This window comes from Cynoglossus semilaevis, chromosome 2 (assembly GCF_000523025.1).
Source record: "Cynoglossus semilaevis isolate Cse_v1.0 chromosome 2, Cse_v1.0, whole genome shotgun sequence".
Lineage (NCBI taxonomy): Eukaryota > Metazoa > Chordata > Actinopteri > Pleuronectiformes > Cynoglossidae > Cynoglossus > Cynoglossus semilaevis.
The window spans coordinates 10,097,019-10,110,316 of record NC_024308.1 but is presented as its reverse complement, the minus strand read 5'-3'; the positions used below and the strand labels follow the sequence as shown (position 1 = coordinate 10,110,316).

Genomic DNA, 13,298 nt, shown 5'->3' with positions numbered 1-13,298 from the left:
GGCAGAAGTGGGGGAGTATAACTTATTAAACTATATTTTTGATAGTATTTTGTTTCTGTTTTTGTCATGCCATTTATAGTCTTAACTTACTACTTTATGATGACAGCAGTTTTGGCCGCAACCACCAGGTGGGTGTAGTGGTTTCCCTTATATATTTATTTATTTTACTGAAGTTTACAATTTATTCTTATAGAACCGAATAGTGTACAGTAAATTAAATATTTTTTTTCTGAATATTTTTTCAAGAAAAGGTCAAATGTTATTTATCTGTATGTGTGTTTCTATCCCTTCTGTGTGAACATCTGCTCTGCAGATTCTAAGTTAAAGTTTACTGTATGTCTTGTGTGTTGACATATCTTAAGGAACATAATAGGTGTCAAGCCCACCTCCCTCAGCCGCTCTTGGAAAACCCAAAGGACAATAGTAAGAGAGTAGGGGTGGAACTGGCTGTTAGACAAGGGTTGGATTCTTCTATCCTAAGTCTGTTTAACGGACATGAACGGATAAATAAGTGGTTTAAGGGATATAAAACTTTTTTTTTACCCCAGAGTTCAAATGGAAAGATAGTCAAAATGTCCACATTAAACACATCAATGTTAATTTACGACTTTTTAAATGTAGTTCAGGCATAAGAAAGATCTTATAGTGATAACATCATTATGACCTTTTCATAATTAATAATTAATGAATCTTGATAATAAAGGTTAAACATTCTGGCCTGGCACTACAACAAATCTCTAGCATACATGCATGAGTTAGGCTGTGTGTAAAGGTTGGGTCTTGTCATTGCTCTTCTTTCTCTAATAAAAGCCTGAGGCAGGCTGCAGTGTGTCTCTGTACGCTGACTATCCATCTTTCGCCACCAGGTAATGCCAGATCCAATGGCTGCTTTGTTGCAAATGTTTATGAAGCAAAAACCGTCTTTAATTGTCATGTTGGTATTTTTTTAATCATTATTCTATAGATGTATTCATACAGAAATGTTGAGTTCCTGTAATTTTACAACACACAAAATGAGTTTTAATCCATTTCATTGAACTGAAGTTATAGTGTGAAAAGTGCACGCTGAAAGACGAAAGAGTGAAGAGACAAGGAGTCACTGAATGGAAGTCCTTGTCTTTTTTTTCTTCTTTTTTTGACCTACCTCTTAGGTTTCCCTTTCTCTCTTCTCTCTGCTCTGACAGCATGACGTCTAAGACATGTCTACGTCACTGTGACCTCACTGATACTCCACTTTGTCTCTGGAGTTATTTGTGTTGACAGACATGTATGATAAAAAGAGCTATAGCTGGTGTTTTGCATGACCTAAAAGAGCGTTTGTGTTCCTGACAGCCCCCACAGCAGCCCCTCTTCCCTTTGTGGTAAACCGTTACTCATCACCACCCAGTCTGTCTGTCTGGTCCACATAGTCTTTCAAGAATGTCCCATTTACACACAGAATTAAACAGTAAAGCCAATAACAATATATCAAAGAAGGAAATGTCTTTGTGTAAAGAAAAATAGGCTTCTGCTTCTGTAAAAATGTTTTAAAAACATTTCGTGAACTTTTAGTTATTTATTATTAAAGCTAAATTATGCTGTTGTTTATTTTTCTAGATTTTCAATGTTCTGCTTTATTGTTGATACTTGTAGGTTAAATGGTATTATTAACAATTTAAATTTTGTTCATGAACAAAAATGAATGAACAATGTTTTGCTTTATTACTTTATTTAAACAACATCACCTATGCTATACCTAGGGTGACATCTGTTGGCTGGAAGTGTTGTTATTTTGAGTTTTACTTACATTTTCACATGTCATGTCAAAGCAACAGTATCTTAGCATCAATATAGTAATACTGCAAAAGTCAAGATTTTAACATAAAATAAGAGATTTTACACATATGTGACTAAAATATCCTTAAAAGCTCAAGCATCCTAGTAGGAATTGTCCTTTGTTTTAGCGATGTGTGTATTTTACCATTAAACCATATATACAGCTTTCAGTTTAATATCTAATGTCTACCTCTTATAACAACCCGCAGTCAGTATGACCCAAGGCCCTGTGTTTATCTCCTCACATCCTTATTATGTAATTAGTGTCCTTAGCTGTGCAGGATGTAACCAGGGCTTGGTGTTCACTCTGGAGGATGAGCCCTGCAGCATGACCGTCTGAAGGTGCAGGAACTCAGTCCAGGTCAAAGGTTTATAGAAGTAGGAAGTCAAGAATCCAAACCTGTGTATCAGGCAGAATATAATGGGAATAAATAAAAAGATATCAAGATTTTCTTTCCATACATTTTATCCGTGGGTAGAATTCCTCCAATGACAGGAACATTCACAGGTAAACTTCTTAGTTCAAGACTACAGTACGTTAATTTTTTTTTTTTAAATGAACAATGTCATATGAGGCTAACCTAACTGACATTGTTTTCATGTGAGTGCGTGTGTGAGAAACATGTGCAGTGCTTTAGCCAGGCAGTGTAGCGTGCAGTGCAGGAGTGGGCAGAGGCGGCCTAGACCAATGAAGCTTCAGTACTTCCATAATCCCTGCGTTTTCAAGAGCCCTGGCCCGTACTTGATGAGCTTGAGCAAGAAAAAGGTATCTCTCTCTCCCTCTCTCTCTCTCTCTCTCTCTCCCTCTGTCTCTCCCTCTCTCTCTCTCTCACCCTCTTTCTTTTTCTTTTTTATTAACCCTGTTCTCATGCTCACTCATCCCTTCATCTTTGTCCCCTGGAGCCACTTTGCGAGTGAATGGACTCCAAGTGTTGAGTCAGCAACTTTGTCCTGTTTGACTCCTGTCAAGAGGGATTGGCTGAACTGAGTCACATGACTTCATTGATGAGCCTGATGGTAATAATTGTAAGATTAACTGAATTGATTCCTCTGATTAAATTCTTTTTTCCTTTAAGCCACTGATTCTCAAATTTCTCCAAACAACCTCCAAAAAGAAGCTGTACTGCACATGGAAGTAGCTGTAGGACTGGCACGGAAACAAATATCTGAAACCACACGTTTACACACACGGAAAGAAGGAGACTGAGGAGAGAGCTGTATTTAAGGACATAAGGGAATCAGCCTCCCCAGTGAACCACCAGAAGGAGCCCATAGTGTCACGTGTACCGGGGTTAATAACTACTGCTTTAGACCAGTGTTTCCCAAACCTTTTTTCTGGGCACTGCAGTAGTACAGACATCAGTGTGAGTATACTACAATTTACTAACAGTATACTGGGTGGTGAAATGTATTAGTTATGAATGGTTTTGTTGAAAAGCACAAATCTGGTTCATTCACAAATATTAAACATGACCCTGGACTAGAGTGCTGCAGAACCTGCACCGTTCACAAACAGGTTCCAGGTTCTGTAGTATTGAGTGCCCAAATCTCAGGTTGGTTGTGTCAGGATTCGGTTTTGGTGTAAAAACGGTCAATTCACTGTGCGGACCACCACTCCAGCAACCCCAACACAACAGACGAGACGACAGTGATTCTTCTATCCATAGAGCCAATGCAAAGCCACAGGTTACAGAGCTCTAGTGTAGTGTAAGGAAAATAGAATGATTTATAGTAATATGTTTTTGCTTGCATTACAGCTGCACCTGCTACACCAGGTAGTAATACTTTGGCATTTTCCATCATTTGTTTTTCAACAGTGATTGGAAACTTGAAAATCTTATATATGTGCTTTTTTAATAGAAGAAAACGACTCTGAAATCTGGAATATACCAGCATCAAAGTGTTGTGTGACACTGGTCAGTTGGTGGGCTGGTTTGGAAGAAGCAGGGATTAGTAAGAGGCCACAGGCCCAAGGGCAGAGGGACTGTTTCCTGGCCTGAGCCCCTGTTTGTCTTGCCTGACCTGACTTCTCTGGGGGCAGATCCTGCATGGATACAGCCTCGCTCCCACGCCTGTCTGAAGCTGTTAGACACTGGCTGTGAGTAGCTAGCCAGGCTTAGTGTTATCAAAGCTGTGGCTTGGATGGGAGAGGGGTAGAATGAGAGCAACAGGTAAATAGGCTTACAGTACAATTATAAGTAACAAACTGGGTTTGACTATTTTTTAAATATGCTGTTGTTTAAAAAGTATAAACAAAATATTGACTAAATACATCAACTGTACAGTAGTTTGATAAACAAGAAGAAAAGGTGAAGGACAAATATATATGAAGGTAAGACATAATGCTACATTGGTTAGCTTATTGTCCTCTGTGACCAAGGGTCAATATGATGACCACACTGAAATGACCAAAATGAAAATAAAATTAAGGGATATTTCCTTTTCTGTCTCCAAAGCTTTGATAGCTCAATTGCTTGTTTTCAGTGGCTTGTTATTATTTTTCAATTGGGTGGATTGGCTGTTGGGTTTAGAGTAGCACAGATGATCTCTGTGAGTGTTGTTTCTGCCCTGGATATACACAGCACTGCAGTGAAAGCCCAGAAAGAACAGGCCAGAGTGAGACTGAGTCGAACAGATAAAAGTGGTTCACCATGGAGCTCTCTTGGGGAATCAAACACTTATGGTACAGTCTTTAATATTTCTGTTGTTTTTTTTATGTAGCTGCCTCTGCTGCGGGTGGTGCTATTGTTTTAGCTGTGATTTCCAGAACCATGAATCGAGGTGAAGGGTATGATGTAAATGTTTTACATGATAATATAATTCTGCATGATAATATAATTCTCTATAGAAAATATATATAATATAAAATCTACAACTTGTGACAACAGTGTTACCAGTAAGGCGTGCTGCCTTATATATATATATATATATATATATATAAACACACACATAAATATAAACATAGTGCTTGCATATTATATTATATTATACAATATATTATATTATATCTTGCAAAAACACCAGTTTATAGAACATCATCATCTCTTGAGGCCCATGTGCGCCACGCAGTCCATATAAAGTCTGTGGATTATTACATCAGCATCATGTTAGTGTGGATCAGAGCAGGGAAACAGAATCACAACAACATGTTTCAAACGTTCTGAGTCAAACACATTATCACGTGACAGTTCTGCTCGGGTTCCTGTGGGTCAGAGGACATTAGGAACGGTCTCTCCTGGGCCTCATCCCCCCGTCTGCACCGTCACTGTTCAGCCAACAGCGTCATTCGCCCCTGCCTTATAAAACTGTCAACGCCTTTCTCTCACCTGGACTGACACGCTGCACAGACCCCGGGGCAGGACAGAGGCTGGACCTGTCCACAAGAAGACAAGAGGTGGACAGAAGTTTTTTTTAAATTCTTTTTTATTTCTTTAACAAGACCAGTTTCTTTTATGAATCTGGCAAATTATTCTTACTTTCCTGGCATGTGCAACATGACCGTGGAGACGCAGCCCTCGCCTGCTGAGGGAAGTCCTGTGGTCCTCTCTCCCGCTGTGAGCCTGGACTCTCCTCTTCAAACTCCTCCGCCTCTGATGCTGCAGCCCCGCTCCAAGGAGAATGTTTTAATCAAGTCGGAGCCCAGAGGGACCAGTCCCGACACAGAGGAGGGGGTCGCTCTGGGCCACACCGAGGAGCACCTGCCCTCAGGCAGCCGCCGGAGGAAGAGGCCGGTCCAGAGGGGGAAGCCTCCCTACAGCTACATCGCTCTCATTGCCATGGCCATCGCCAACTCCCCGGAGAGGAAGCTCACTCTGGGGGGCATTTACAAGTTCATCATGGAACGGTTCCCGTTTTACAGGGAGAACTCCAAGAAGTGGCAGAACTCAATCCGACACAACCTCACCCTCAATGACTGCTTTGTGAAGATCCCCCGGGAACCGGGCAGACCAGGGAAGGGCAACTACTGGACACTGGACCCAGCAGCTGAGGACATGTTCGACAACGGGAGCTTCCTGAGAAGGAGGAAAAGGTTTAAACGCACAGACGTCACCACGTATCCTGGCTACATGCAGAGCTCCAGTGCCTTCACCCCAACGCCGATGGGCAGGCCGTCGTACCCCGCCACCCTGTACTCAGGTATGGGCTCTGGGTACGGCTCCCAGCTGACGTCAACATCCCCACACCATCCTGCGATGCTGCATCATTACCAGACCCCAGCCGGGGTCGGTCAAGGACAGCCGCGCATGTTCAGCATCGACAACATCATCAGCCAGCAGACGGCAGTGCAGAACAGTCCGGGGACAGAGTTCAACTGCCAGGCGCTGGGGCTGGGAGCCGGAGACTTGGGCACCATGACCGCCAGCTGCCCGGCGACTGGCACAGAGTCGTCCGCGTGTTTCCAGAGCCAGACTGTCAATCCGTCTGCAAACATGCTGTGCAGAAACAGTGGGAATGTTGCATCCAACCTGGTGGCTGGATATCCATACTCCTCCTCGGCGTCACCTCCACATCTATCCACGATGACCCAGTCCGGGTTCTCTCCGGGACCCTCTCAGGTTTACTGCACTGGAAACAGGCTGTCCCTGCCGGCCCTGCGCCCTGCGTCCTGCGCTGAGCACACGGAGCAGCTGCTGGGCCTCTCCAGCCCCATGAACTCCTACAACAACACTTACATGAGACAGGCCAACTTTGCAACAGGATTAGACCGATATATGTAGACCCACCGCAGGCTTTATTAGACCAAAACGAATGTCCAAACTGAGTCTACTTCTAAATCAGGAACCATGTCTTAAACATAATTAAATCTTGAATTGGCAAAGTTTTTATATCAAAATTTGGACATCAGATCAATCAAGAACAATCAAACAAACTAAACCATATATACAGAAGAAATAAATACAATATAATATACAGTTCGTTATTTTCTTAATAACATTCCATTTGAGAAGGAAAGAAGCCACGTGACACATTCCATGACTGTATTTTAGACGTTAACCTGTTGAAGTTAAATAAAATTAAATTATGCTCCACAATTTTCTGTTTACATGTACATATTTTTAATCACGTATATTGTAGTGATAAATACGTGCTCTGTAATAGCTTTATTTCTAATAGAAGGCTTTATGTTTGAGGCCTGAAATTCGCTCTACTGTGTTTGTTATGTACGTGTTTTCAGTGCGTGATTAAAGTTCCTGATGAATGAACCTTGTTGTGTTTTTGCTCTCATTGGTCCTACAGCAGTGGTCACCGTTTATTACTAAAATATCATTATATTGTGAAACAGGAAACAATGACATTTAATTAGGATAAAAGACATGTATTAAAGCAGTAAAGAAAAACATTATGAACTAGTCATGAGGTATTTGATTTTTCAAATATTTTTGTTATGAAAGTTATTGATTGTAGATTCACTGCCGTTCAGGGGCCGCATAACGAATTTACTAATTATTAAACCATATTATGAATTGTACAACATCTTAATCATTCTTAATTTTCTGTCAAAAAAACCATCGAAAATATATGGATTATTATTCCATATATTTTCTCTGGCCTTCGGTCCATTACTGTTTGTTGACTATGCTGTAACTTGTGGCTGCACCTAAACAGTAGTATACAATAAAATAAATAAAAAATATTAGATAAATAAACAAACATTATCTCTGAAGAACGAGCCATAGCACATACAGTGAGGAGAACAACCTCGTATTCACCAGCTCTTTCACTCAGTGGTTAGAACGTGGTCTGACGCTGACGTGCGTTCTGACGTCAGCAGTGCCGTTGACCTTCAGTAAAGCGAACCTTAACAATATCCAACAATAAGTGTCGGCAAAACCTAAAGATGTTAGCCATGTCTGCTGGTGACCTGGGTAAAACAAATGTAGAAAAGATCTGTAACAAGGACAAGTAAAACGGTACCGGGAACCTGTAGGATGTAGTGCTGCAGTACTGTGTCAACACTGTATTTATCTATATTGTATTTATCTTACTGGGGACATGGCTGGACCATTTACTGCTGTGCACTATAGGAAATATTGTGTTTTCTTAATTGACAGACAAATATCCTGCATATCGCGGTGCCCTTATTCGATTATTTGTGCGGTGCAATAAAACTGGCTTTAAAATATATTGCTGTTTTGTTATGTGGTTTAAAAAAATGAAAATATATTACCTTTATGTAGTGTGCCTTTTACTAAAACGCATTTTATTCCTAATTAATTTACTTGTTTCTCTGTTCCCTGTGTAAGATTCCAGTCCAGCCATTTTTTTAGAGATGGCCTGTTCATTTTAAATGTTATAATCACCACCAGAGGGCGTCTCGACACCACAAACTGTAGAAAGACCAGCGGCTCACGAACATCAAAAGCTTAATGTGTCCGACCTTTGCTATAAATGCTTTCAGTGCTGAACTGCACGTCAACATTGAATAAATATACCAAATAAACAAATAATCGAATCAATCAACTAAGATCGACCGATTAAATATTCATTAGCATTACGCATCTGTCATTCAATTTAAATACAATTAATGAAACACATAATGACCCTTACATATATTAATTTAACAGTGTGTTATAGCTCATTTTTAAGTTACGTTGTTACCCTCAGATTATTAAATTATTTGCGGTATATAACATTATATAACGATATATGAATGTGTTTTGTTTGGCACAACACACAATTCATAGGTAAACAAATGTTTTATGGATGTAGTGTTTTCTTATTGACAGTCACAAGACAGGCTTTGATTACAACATAATTAACAGGTCTGTTAGTGAAGTTAAAATTATTTCTCTAACATTGGACAAACACAGGAGCCAAACAATACAGTGAGATGCATTTAATTGAATTGGCTCTTGGAGGCACGAGAGAGGAAAAATGTTTGCGTGGCTTCTGTCTGCATGTCTTAGTTACTTTGTCAAATAATAAACACTTGTGACGCGCAGGTCAAAGAAGAGGACACGGTGCTAATTAGATTGCGGGCTGTTGAGGGACTTTAAAATGCTCTGTGCTGTTTTTGTTATTTTTATTTTTTGCATCCGCTTTAAATAATACAAATCCACTAAAAAAGGCACAAACTGCTAATGTCTTCGAAATAAAAGACATTAGCAGTTTCAGTCGACCTCGACTATAAAAATCAAGTATGAGCTAAAGTGCAAACGCAGTGTAATTTCTCTGCGTCTCTGCTGTGAACTGGTGAACCTCAGGTCCTCTGGGTCCAGTGTGTGACATACAGACATTTCACGCTCTCATCTTTGGCCCCATAAAAACGCACTGCAGCCCAATACACAAAGAGTGAACAATGAAAACTCAACATCCAACAGAAAAACGATTGAAGAAAACGCACACGGCCCAAAACAATCAAGTCAATCCACAAATAAATAAAAGAAAATAAATAAAAATAAATGCAATTACATTTCCGATAGGTGAAAATTAACTAAATACAAAACAACAAATACTGGCAAAATATATAATATTTAACCACTATTTTTATTATTATGATGATTATTCTTTGAACGAGATTTACTGCTCTGTATCCGCTGGTATTATGAACCAAAGTCATCGTCTCACTCATTTCTGACCCAAAGCAGAAAAGAATCAGTTTAAAGAACTTAAAGCCTTGATAGAATGTATAAATATACATTTATATACGGATATAAAACGTCATTCCAAATGGAACCGAGACATTTTTTCGTTTTTATATGACTTAATACAACAAGTTAATTTCCTGTTTTTTTTATTATTGCAAACAAACAAAAAAAAAACCCAAACACCTCGCTTTCCTTAAAATGCAACGGAAAACGAGGCTATAAAGCCCAAACACCTCGTTTTCCTTCAAATGCAACGGAAAACGAGGCTATAAAGAAACTGAAATGTTATTTATTTTGCGTTATTATGTATCGTTTTATCATCACTTGCTGGACAGGCTTTATTTTATTATTTTATTAACTCATTAATTAATTATTTTTGTTCATGTATATCATGTAATCTACCAGATTAAGAGAGAGATGTTACTTATTGTAGGATGAACTAGATCAGTTCCTGGTAACTGTGACTCAACGACCACGTGACCGGGCTGCTCCTATAAATACCTTTTAGGAGCTAAGAGGGATAGTGTGACATTCTGGCTGGACACCTATCCAATCTGGTGCGTAAAGGGTATTTTGGAGAGATATGTGGATACCCCAAATTTCCTTTATAAATGACCCGCAACAAAAGGCGATCGCTGGAGACAATTAAGACCAAATGAGGTGAATATCGAGTCGAAATCGATGGTTTCTGGCTGTTTTTTTACGTCAGAAAACCCCAAGTTTGCTGAAAGGAAAACCACGCGCAGTCCTCCAGGAGCCAGAATCGAAGGAGCAGTGGTGGACACAGCGACAGGTCAAAGACTTCTTTATCTATCTTTTATGTAGTTTCAGCGATGTGTGCAGCCAGTGGTTGGAGATAAAGTTAGAGCATAAGTCTGGTGTGGTTGAACTGCCGGGAGAAAACAGTGCGTCTTTGCGCTCAGGCTGAGAAGGAGCACAGGAGGAGAAAATCTGGGAGAGAAGGGCGAGGGACGCGATCTCTCCAAGGATGACTCTAGGGACGGACATGTCCGATAGCTCCGCACTATCCGAGGATGTGGACATCGATGTGGTAGGGGGTGACATATCTGTGGGAAAGGACGGGAAGTACATTCACCACGAGTTCAACTTGGACAATGACTCCGACGATAACTGCTCCCAGAGCGCCGCAGAAAGAGGCTCCTCTCCGGCGCTTAACACCACAGACTGTCCCACTGAGCAGATGGGCTCCGGCGCAGAGGCGGGCACCGTGATTGGGGACAAACCCAGAAAAAGTGCACTAGTGAAGCCACCCTACTCCTACATCGCCCTGATCACTATGTCCATCTTGCAGAGCCCCAAGAAGCGCCTGACCCTGAGTGAGATCTGTGAGTTCATCAGCAACAGATTCCCATACTACCGGGAGAAATTCCCTGCGTGGCAAAACTCTATCCGTCACAACCTTTCCCTGAACGACTGCTTCGTAAAAATCCCACGCGAGCCCGGCAACCCCGGCAAGGGCAACTATTGGACCCTCGACCCGGACTCCGCAGACATGTTCGACAACGGCAGCTTCCTGCGCAGGAGAAAGCGCTTTAAACGGCACCAGACTAACGAAATCCTCAGGGACGCCGGTGGTTTCCTACCCGGGTTTGGATACGGGCCATATGGATACAACTATGGACTTCAGCTGCAGAACTTCCACGCCGCTCACAGCCCATATCACCCACACCACCCAGGTGGTTCATTCCCGTTTCCGAACGCGCCCTGCACCTTATCCTCCTCTGCAACTTTATTCCCTGCGCCGCATCCGCTGCCTTCTCTTTTAGGCGCCGATTTAAGAAAGCCCTTTTACCCCCAGCTCAGCCCTTCTCTGCCGCCTCTCAAGACGGACCCCAGCGCTCCCAGTCGGCCTTCTTTCTCCATTGACAATATCATCGGTGCGGCCAACTCCGCCGCCTCTTCCTACGGCGCACAGCCGAGCAGCCAGGCGCAGATCCTGGCGATGCTGACCCCAGCCCTGGCCTCTGCCTCAGGTCACTTGAACCTATCACCGGACACTGTTTTACAGCCTGTGCCACAGAGTGAGACTTTTCCAAGCAAAACCCCAAATATGAACACTTGTCCTTTTTAAAGCAAACATAAAATTACAAGAAAAACAAAACACAGTAAATTAAAGAGCCACTTGTGGCAGCGCCCAGTGTGAAGGTAGGCTGAACATTCTTCCTGAAAACGAAAGCCTTTTTTTATTCTTCTGCTTTGCTCCAAATATCGTGGAGAGAAAGGTTTATTTATGTTGTGTAAATATGTGAATAGTACCGGGACACAAGAAAAAGACTTTTTTCCCCTTAAACGTCAGTCTGCACCGTGGGCTTCATTTGTCAGCTGAAGAAAAGTAAAAAAATAAAAATAAATAAATAACCTTGTTATTTTATAAGTTAATTTTATCACCTTTGGTCATGGGAATAATTGACATTTTTTAAAAATATATATTTGAGAATTTTATTATGATTCATGTTGTTTTAATTTCGTGCATCGTGAATTAATGTTGTTGACATTTATAGGATGACAAGAGCGGCAAACTCAGGTTTTTTTTTAAGGAAAGCACATGGAAAATGGGGACACAATATTAAATTGTCAAATTTGTGTCAAAATAATTTCACATTATTGGACATTACAGGCTGTGAGGTGTTTTTGGTTTATAAAAACGAGCTTATGTCTCTCTCTCTCTCTCTTAACCTGTAATTGTTGTAGGTTTTGATCTATTTCACAATTTAATCTGTGAAAATATGTGATGTGTTGCCAATAGAAAGAGGGAGACTCGCCTAAATGTTTATAGGTCATTTTTTGTTGTGATGACAAGAAAAATAAATGTTTGTGAATTTGAAAACGAACACGTTTCGTTGCATAGAAAACTGATTCGATGTGACGTTTTGTCCAGATCTGTGCTGCAGAAAACGTGTTTTTCGTCACAAATCTAACGTGAAGAAAACTCTGACAGCTGATAGCATCTTGAACCCGGATCAGTCGAGGCGGGATCACACGGCCCTCGTTAGGCCCGCAGGAAATTAAGATCAGTTCAATCTTGAGAAACGCCATAAATTCTGTGAAATTATGTCAAAGAACCGTGGAGAATATCACGCAACAGTGGGCAAGTATTCCTCTTGTGTGGCTCTCTGCTCAGCTTGTCAAAGAACCGTGTTCCAGCAACTCACAAAGGGCCTAAATGAATGGGGACGTTAGCGGGCATCTGCGGTCAGTAATTGAAAGTGAACAAGGATAGAGCCACGGTCTTTTGGGGGCTTTCGTTGCTAATTTGTAGCAGCATTTTTCACCGGGTTCCTAATCCGCCATAATGCGGCTTTTGGGGCCGTTTGTTGATGTTGTCACTGCGGACCCTTGGCCCTGGGGAGTGAATGTGCGCCCAGCGGGCTGTCCCCTGTGGGTCCAGCCACACACATTTACGGCCTGAAAAGCAATCTTCTCAAAAGGCCCTCGCTTTGCTGCGCTTTCATGTCGCCTGTGTTGTCCGGGAATAGAGATATAAAAGAAGCAGCGGGCCTCGTCCTGCCACAGAAACCAGGCCCATTGGTCTTTTTCAGAGTTGTTGGAGCACACGGTCCCGGACAGAAAGGGATGTAAAGCCTTTTTTCTTCCGCCGATATGTGTGCAAACGGTTAAATGAGTTTGTGGGTGTTTTGACAGATGATTATTACAGATGAAGGGTGGGAGGGTGGGAGGGCTGACTCCTCTGTTTCCCTCAGCACAGCTCCCTGAAAACCAACACATGACTACTTTCTCTATGCAGCGCCAGCTTTCCTCCCTTTCACTCCGCTTGTTAGTGCAAACAGGACGATTAAAATATCGCAGGGAATTTGAGTGACCGTTTTGATTAGAAGCCACCCCCCCCCCCCCCCCCCCACTGCGACGCGACAC

The 13,298-nt window shown here is 41.7% G+C and overlaps 2 protein-coding genes across 2 annotated transcripts; both read left to right on the top strand.

The window, feature by feature from the left end:
* Positions 1-4,493: 4,493 nt before the first annotated feature.
* foxe3 (forkhead box E3) lies at positions 4,494-6,533 on the top strand. The gene has a single exon (XM_008336287.2). The coding sequence runs from the start codon at positions 5,268-5,270 to the stop codon at positions 6,531-6,533; it is 1,266 nt and encodes a 421-aa protein (XP_008334509.1). The 5' UTR covers positions 4,494-5,267.
* A 3,384-nt stretch (positions 6,534-9,917) lies between these two features.
* Positions 9,918-12,277, top strand: foxd2 (forkhead box D2). Its single transcript, XM_008336297.3, has one exon. The coding sequence runs from the start codon at positions 10,393-10,395 to the stop codon at positions 11,494-11,496; it is 1,104 nt and encodes a 367-aa protein (XP_008334519.1). The 5' UTR covers positions 9,918-10,392; the 3' UTR covers positions 11,497-12,277.
* The last annotated feature ends 1,021 nt before the right edge of the window (positions 12,278-13,298 follow it).